Raw genomic sequence first — 8,715 nt, forward strand, 5'->3', positions numbered from 1 at the left:
TTTAAAGTTGATTCATTACATTTGTTTCGTATTTCATTGTAAACCTGGCAAAGACACGAGATAGGGTATTGTCAAAGCTCCTAAGCACACACTAAGCTAAAAATAGCGTGTTGAAAATATATATAATAAAGTAAGTAGGAATTTTTAGCGCTGCAGTCTCATATAATTTACTTAAAACATACTTGCGAGGTCAACCGAAATTCTAAAGCTTTCTTTATTCTTATTATCTTATAAATTTTGTATATTGCGACCCCTAGACGAAAAAAAAATAAAGGGCTTTCGGTGTTAGGTAGAATTGAAGCCATTAATTAGCTTAGGGTTTATATTAGGGTTTCAGTTTTGTTAGGAATACTAATATTGTATAAATACTTGACAATCAAAAAGACGCAAGTTTGACTAAGCTAGACTAAGAAAAACCTTTGCAAAAAATACTGTGGATAAATTTAATTTGTACCAAAATTTATAGGAGACAACTAGGAAAGGACTATATTGTAATAATTTGTGCTCTGAAAATTGCTCAAAATGCCTTGCTTGTACTCTAATATGCTACAACATAATTCATATAATTATTGTTTGAACTTTTTAAGTGTTTATTTGTCAAAGACCTATAATGTATGTGTGTGTAAGTTGTGTTTTATTTAAGCAGTAGTGTGTGTAATATTTATTTTAATTACTTTATTGTATTTATTTTATAAAATAAAAATAGCTTTATACACTTCATCACCATGTAACCTTTAACTGTGTTAAAGTTCATGTTCCTCCGTTCAAGAATTTTTGAAGTGAAACTTCTACTGCGACTTCCAACAAGGTTGCTTTAAACGTATAATGCTACTATGGAGGGGGTATTCAAGAAATGTTGTGTTTAACGTTCAATGCTCCTGGGGAGGGGTTTTGATGTTTTTTTTTTTGTTTTTTTTTGCAAGAAATATTGAAAAAATAGAACTCAAACATTTCGCATCTTATTTTAGTTATCATAATCCCATTGTAAAGGTATTAAATTTCTCCATTCGAAAATGATAATTAAAAGATGCGATCAATTGTGAATTGTAAGCAATGTTAATAAAGTGTGTCTTAAAGTGAAAACAATATGATTTCACTAAAATTCAAATTCTACCCCTTCCTATTTTCATTTCTAAATTATGAACGTTACATTTCTTCCGCGCGGATGGACTTCACGCACTATTTTTTTTAAAAAGGATACAAAGTACCCACCTTACGTATCAATAATATTGATTATATTATAACTTCAACATAACTCCTTTCTCCACCGAATATAACAAGAACTAATACATAATAATACATTTAAATCTATATTTAGTTTTTGTTTAAAGTCAGATTGTAAGGGGGAGGACGGTTTTGGTCCATGAACTACGTTTTCCCATTCTCAATTATAACCTTTCACCCGGAGGCATCCCAAGCATCCTCAACCTGATCATCTACATCTACATCTTGGTGTTGTACTTGTGCCCCCTTATGACAAAATTAGTAATATTATACATAAAGGAGACGGATACCCTTTCATACATTATTGGGCCAAGATGTAAAACGATGAAATTTGTGTCAATAAATAGCTTATAAATTAAAAAAGCATCACTGAGAATTTCAAGATTTTTGGCAATCTGAAAGCTGAGTTATAGGATATAGGAGTTATAGGTTTTGTAAAATTGAGGTTATACAATGTATGGGCAACAATCTATATTAAAACAGCTGATTTTTGAAATGCGATTTTTTTGTTGTACGATAACGATCGTAAAGTTTAGCAATATCAGAAGTCATATAGAAAGAAGGAAAATATCAATTAAACAACGGGAAACACTCAAATGACAAATCGCGTAGGTACGCACAAACGATGCTACGAAACGAGTGATTGACAATGACATTCTAGACAATTCTGTGGCTGTCACACTGTCGGCACAGATTAAAAATACAGAACGAGATTCAGAATAGACTTTTTTTTCGATCGATTTATTAGTTCTTAGATCGATTCTTATCGGTTAGTTGATATTTATTTATTTTTTAATCTAAAGACATTATGTTATGTTAATTATAATGTATTTTTTTAGGTACTTTTATTGAATCAATCATCTGTTGTAAGTGGTTTTGGGTTGAATTGTATAAACTCATTCATATTAATCAATTATAGTAATCGATATCCATTTTAATCGTGAATTGAAAGTGAAAACTTAATTTTAAGATTTCTCGTTTTCTATATTGTGAATGGATAATTTTCTATATTTTGTAATAGAAAAATATGACAATTTTTGTAAACCATATCTCAACTTATTACATTTTGGCCCAGAAATCCCCGTCTCCTTTTTCTATAAAATAAAGCTAAGCATGTTCATTTAAAACGTAAGGTAGGCCATTGAAAAGGTATTACAAGACTAGCGCTTTTAATTTAATGATAGTGTCAAATAAGACTTTCATAAATGTATTCATTCCTTAATTTCATGTATAACCTTTTCAAAGCTTTCAAAGATTGCACTAATTGGTACCGGTTGGAATAGTATGGCAAACTTTGAATAGTATATACGGCCTAAGAAATGTAAGTTGCATTAGGCTATGTTTATAATACAATATAATAAAATGGGTCAAAGCCTTATAATTGGAAAGTTAATTAAATTACTTCATTAAACCAAAACTAACGAAATTATGGCAAAGTACTCGTTGCTATTTAAAAGATTAATTTGAAATGTTCTTTTCCCGTTCTACATGACGTCATCTATTTCCAAACGGCAAATTCATTGGTGATTTTTGATTTGATTTTTTGGTGTACCTGGACTTGACGTCACTTATATTGCGGCCTGTCCCTATCATGTCTTGCGGCTTGAATTATTTTGTTTGTTTTAAATTTATAATTATTAGACAATATATTTTGCATCAGAATTGATGACTATTATTTAAATCTATACAATTGTATAGTTTTAATATGTAAATTCTGTTTTTGTGAAATTTTGTGATAAATATAGTTTGTGTTATATAATAGTCACTGAAACCAATACTGTTCTATTTTTAATTTTTGTCTGTTTGTATATCAATTTATGTCTGTTTGTAAATTTGGTTCATAGTAAGATCATGTGATCGGATAATGAATAGGCTAAGGCTAAGGAAGACCTATTCAGCGTCCTACTTCGTCTTTTTTCGGACTGATTTGGTGTATTATGTGAACTGACTTTGCTTGACTTGTAGAACATTGATTTTTTTACTACTTTAAGCATAGTATAGATAAATTAAAAAATAAACATAAGTTACAATTGTATCAAACACGTCTCCACAAAATTAGTAATTCGTTTATGGGCCAGAGTCAAACAAGAAACTTCCCAGTAATATCAATGATCTATCAGTATTAAAAATATTATTAAAAAGAAAATTATTTGTTAAAAAAAGTATTTTAAAATATACTATCTGATTAACTGCTAAACTTCGTGTAAGAATGTAAAATGTATCGTGTATTAAAATATTTTTAAAAATTAATTAATTAAATTAATAGCGTAATTTAAGAATTATTTATTTACTTATTTATTAATACGGCTTTACTCACGTTTTATCGTTGTGGGTACCGACTAGTTTCGGACCATTCGGAGGTTCTTCATCAGGGTGAGTGTGGTGGGTTCGCGATAACATCCCGTCTCTGACGGCGGACTTGTGCTCGTAGTGCGCGGCTAGACAGGGCGGGGGGCGAGAGGTGGTGATGGCTCGGTATCACTGACTCTATGTCACTATTGGTGTTCACGGGTGCACAGAATGTACTCACAATGTCCACTACGTGATCATCGGCACTATGGGTCTTATTGCGAGACGCATTTTGTAACACTGGTTTCCAACTTGGTGGCAGAGCCCAACCCTTGTCTCTATTAAAATTAGAGCGACAGATTTCTATGGCTTCCAGCAACTTGCAAGACACCACGTTATTATTGCGAGCCAATACTTTCACCCTATCGAACCTAATATAATGTGACGTGTCGGAGTTCAGGGCGTGCTCTGCCACTGACGAGATGTTGCTGTCTAACTTACGTATACTGCGGAATTGCTCGGTGAGTCTGGTTTTTATGATGCGTCCCGTTTCACCAATGTAGGTTTTGCCGCACGCGCATGGTATTTCGTAGAAACCATTGCCCTCCAGAAGATTCCGATATTTAGGAGATCGTAGAAGACTACCAATCTGCGTCAGGGGGCGGAAAATTGTCTAATCCTATATCTACGCCGTAACAGGTATCCAATTTGATCCGTTGCTCTCTCATGTATGGGATTCCCGGACCCGCTCCACATGCTGAGGCCACTGTTTGATGGTCGTGTTTTCCAGTCAATAACACTGTCGCCAGTTGTAACCATTGCCCTCCAACACTTGCCGCACGTGTCTCAATTCTGGCTCAATAAATTGCGAATCGCACAAACGAAGGGCATGATTAAAGACAGTGCGTGGTACAGACGACAAGTGTAATGTATGGTGATGGGAATCTGCTTATCTGTACTGATGGGTATGTGTGGGTTTTCTAAATACCGTATGCACTAGGCTACCACTGGATTCGCGTTTCAACAGGTAATCCTAAAATGGGATGGTTCTATCTTTTTCTTCCTCTATAGTTAAAGCTATCTTCAGATGCATTTTGTTCAAGTGGTCCAGTAGTGTCCTAACTCCTTTTTGGGAACTATGGCATACACATCTTCTACATATCTCTTTATTGGCGTACTCTTCAACGCTTCCGCCTCAAAATGTTCCATAAATATGTTGGCCACGACTGGTGCTATAGACGAGCCCATTGCATAGAGTGGCAATTGCTATTTGCAGATGGAAAGCCCCTCGCCAGACGATATAGCCACTAGTAAGGGAGAACTCTATTAATCCCTTGAAAATGAAAAAAAAATATTTACGTAAACTTACAAAAAGCATCTGTAAGTAGTCATAAAATGTTCACAAGTAAATTACGTAAGTAATAAAAAATATGTCAGTGGATGCTACAGGATCGCAGAGACTCGCGATATGCATGGTACTCCAAACTTCTTTATCCTCAATATATTCCTTAATATTATAGTAAACATTTCCCATTAAAACAGTTTTTATATATGTCTTGAATGTTTTGTCAGGCAATTCTGTTATGGTCGTGGGGAGCTTATTATAAAATCTTACAGAATTTCCCAAAAATGACTCTTTTTGCCTTAGTAGTTCTAAAACTGGGTAAAGCAATTTTATGTTTATGTCTGGTATGAAAGTTATGCTGTTCACACTTTTTAACATATTTTTCCTAGTATACATTATATTTAGATAGATATATTCTGATGGCCCTGTAAGTATAATGTACTCAGTAGGTATATTATTGGTAATTAAATGTTGTTTAATAATATCAATAGTTTTTGCTACTCGTACATTAGTGAATTGACCATTTTCTCCTCGTTATGGATTTTTATTTGTGATTTAAGATATGTACAAGTGCTATTGCTATATTAGAGCATCCATTGAAATTGTGGCTTGTGATTTTGCGGTAGGGTTTACCGCAAATTTGTCAAAATATTGTCAAAATATATTCTCCCAATTATTATTTATACTTATATTATACAGAACTATCTTAGATCATTTACACGTCTAGATAGACTGTTAAATTGAGTTTGACACTAAAGTAAACCTGGCCATTTTCATCAGTTGTAGCAGCAAGAGGCTCTATCTTCACCTATAAATTATCAATGAGAATCATAATTATTACGAATACAATTTTACCGATGAGATATATATGATTATTTTTTTATATATTATTATATTGTTTAGCATAATGTGCAGTGCAATCTACTCGAAAAATATCGAATATGTTTCTATTTTTATCTAGACTAAATGTATCATTAACTTCAATATATTCCATGTTTATATTTTGCATGAATGGTCATCCAAAGCCAACGTTATTAAGTTCAGTGCTACATTTGTCTACAAACATGCCAAGTCTGCTAATTGCAACCATAACAAACAGTACACTATAATTACCAACCGGTAAACAGAATCGATCGTATCATATCATATGTATTGCGATGACATAACGTAATCTTTAATTGGCTAGTCAAAATGATTTTGAAACTAAACGAACGATGCTTCACACCACTGACCTGTATAAATACCACTGGACAGGCTGTCTCATATGTTTGACAGCATTTTTTGTGCCTATTTGATGCCGGTTGTACACACTCGGTGAGACACCACGAGGCAGGCCGAGAGCGAGTGTGTACATGGAGCTCTTCTCTCGTCTCGGTCTCCCTCGCCTCGCCTCGTTCGGTCTCGGTCGCTTGTCGGTTTTTGCGCTCGAGTCAAAGGGTCTCGTTGGCCCTCGCGAGAAAAACGAGAGCGAACGTGTACACACTCGTTTCACGCAGTTGCCGGCTGACTGTGTTTAGGTGAAGACGCGTTAAAATGTGGTCTGGTGGTAACGAACGTGAATTGGAATTTTTGGTGTTTTCAAAGGGAGCCGGTACTATGGAACTCAAAAGATACCAAACACAAGGACAAGCAATATGTGCACGATGCTTGGATGCGCATAAGCGAGCATATGGGAATACCAGCGGTAGATTTAAAAAGAAAGCGAGATTCACTTATGGCCACATACCGTGGCCATAAAAGAAAGATTGTTGCACCTACACTATCTGGAGCTGGAGCTGAAACAGTCTATAAACCAATATGGTTTGCTTTTGATTTAATGGATTCGTTCTTAAATGATATTGTTCAGTGTAGAAAAACTATGAACACGGATGCACCAGTAAGTAAAACATTAATTATTTTTCATTTATGAATTTATTAATTAGCGTAGATAATAGTAACAATAGTGTGGCAAGTATTATAACTATAACCTACGTAGAAATTATAGTTAAATAGCTAAATTTTACATATTGTAATTGTTAAAGAAATATGTTGTAAATTCTTCTCGAATCTGACTTGCGTCTAGTTTTGGTCTTCGTGGTATTGGTTACAAAGGTCCAATGGCACACGTGTCTTCATCGTTACCGTTGTAAACATCTATTGTTCCTAGAGGTGTATATATTGCCGATGATGACTACTTTTTCTTAAGAAATTATGCAGCAGTACACATGTCATTGTAATAACTGTGTTTTTTTCTGGGTTCAGTAGTATTGGTTTCCGAAATATTCTAAATTTTGAAGCTAATATCCCAAATACATTTTCACCGACTACGCGTGAGGATGAAAGTTTCTTATTAAATATACGTTTCGGCGATCCTTCATTATGACTTCCTGGGTACGGTTTCATCACATGCGATGACAATGCAAATGCTCCATCTCCCAGAAAAACATATGGAACTTCTCTTGTACTCCCCGGTAGAGGTCGTGGCCTAGGAAAATTTAGATTATTTGAGCATATTCTTCTCCAAAACTGACTATTACGAAATACACCGCCGTCACTTATTCTTCCCTGACTTCCAATTTCAACAAAAATAAAATAGTAATTGCTGTCGACTAAAGCAAGAAGTACAATACTAAAACTCCTTTTGTAATTGTAGTATTCGGAACCGCTATTTATAGGCGATTGCATTACAATGTGCTTTCCATCCATGGCACCTAAACACCTTGAAAAGTTTTTGAACCCCTTTTCCAGTTGTAACCATGTCTGTGGAGACTCTGGCATCTGTAAAAAAAATTACATTATATTTTTTTTTGTTACAGTCTCCAGCTACACCAGAAAGTGTTATTTCCAATGAAGATGTGGATAGCAATCACTCAGATCCTACGACTTCTTCTCAGTTGCCATCAACACCGCGACGCCGTAAGAATCCAATAGAACTGCAAGAAGCTGGGAAGACGATGAAAGATGCAATGACTTCACTGAATAAAGTTTTGAATAAACCACAAGCGGTGGAAGATGATTTTGATCGTTACGGCAAGATTCTGGCTAATAAGTTGCGTAAACTATCTGAATCAGACAGTATAAAAATGATGTACGAAATAGACGGATTATTCATCAAGCGAATGAATAACACACCTCCACACTTCACACGTCCTTCACCAATGTATACTGTATATTCAGAGCCAATCCAACGCCAACAAATACAACATCCAGCCGCATCACCCACATACTACGTACGGCCTGAATCGTCATCTACTTCCTATTCGGATCCAGGGGTTCAAACTTCTTCCGTGGCTTTTTCTGATACTAATACAATACAAATTATATCTGATGAGATCTTGAGGTCACCATACCCAGAGTACAATACAGCCAATGATGTGTTAGGTCAGGCTTTTCGTAAAGCTTAATTTTATATTACTAAGTAGGTACACACACCGGCAAATTCTGTTTTCTATAATAAACAATGCTTAAGAGTAATTATGTATTTTTTTTGTTACCACTTAACTTAATTTGATCCTTCAATACTCGGTTAAGAGCAATGCATACTTCAGGCACAATTCTTGAAATTATGGAACTTGAAACTTTGAACAGAAAATGTAGACTTTTAAAGCTATCTCCGCTGGCCAAAAATCTCAAAGTAATTGCTAGTCGAATTTTCGCATGTATTGCTTCTCTTTTCGGTGTATCCATCTTGGTTATCATCGGTTCAACTTTATGCAGTAAATATTCAGAGTCTTGAAGACAGACATTCTTGTAAAGTTATCGAATTGGCCAGAGGGTTCTGCCAATAGCTCAGCCAATTGATTTCCCATGGTGGTCCTAAAATAAGAATAAAGAATTAGGTAGGTTCCAAAACTATTTAACTAACACGTATACGACTA

The 8,715-nt window shown here is 34.8% G+C and overlaps 1 protein-coding gene across 1 annotated transcript; it reads left to right on the top strand.

Moving 5' to 3' along the window:
* Window positions 1-3,995: 3,995 nt before the first annotated feature.
* LOC126973070 (uncharacterized) lies at window positions 3,996-8,261 on the top strand. Its single transcript, XM_050820184.1, has 2 exons — window positions 3,996-4,034; window positions 7,654-8,261. The coding sequence occupies exons 1-2, from the start codon at window positions 3,996-3,998 to the stop codon at window positions 8,239-8,241; spliced, it is 627 nt and encodes a 208-aa protein (XP_050676141.1). The 3' UTR covers window positions 8,242-8,261.
* The last annotated feature ends 454 nt before the right edge of the window (window positions 8,262-8,715 follow it).

The sequence above is a fragment of the Leptidea sinapis genome, chromosome 28 (genome assembly GCF_905404315.1).
Source record: "Leptidea sinapis chromosome 28, ilLepSina1.1, whole genome shotgun sequence".
NCBI lineage: Eukaryota > Metazoa > Arthropoda > Insecta > Lepidoptera > Pieridae > Leptidea > Leptidea sinapis.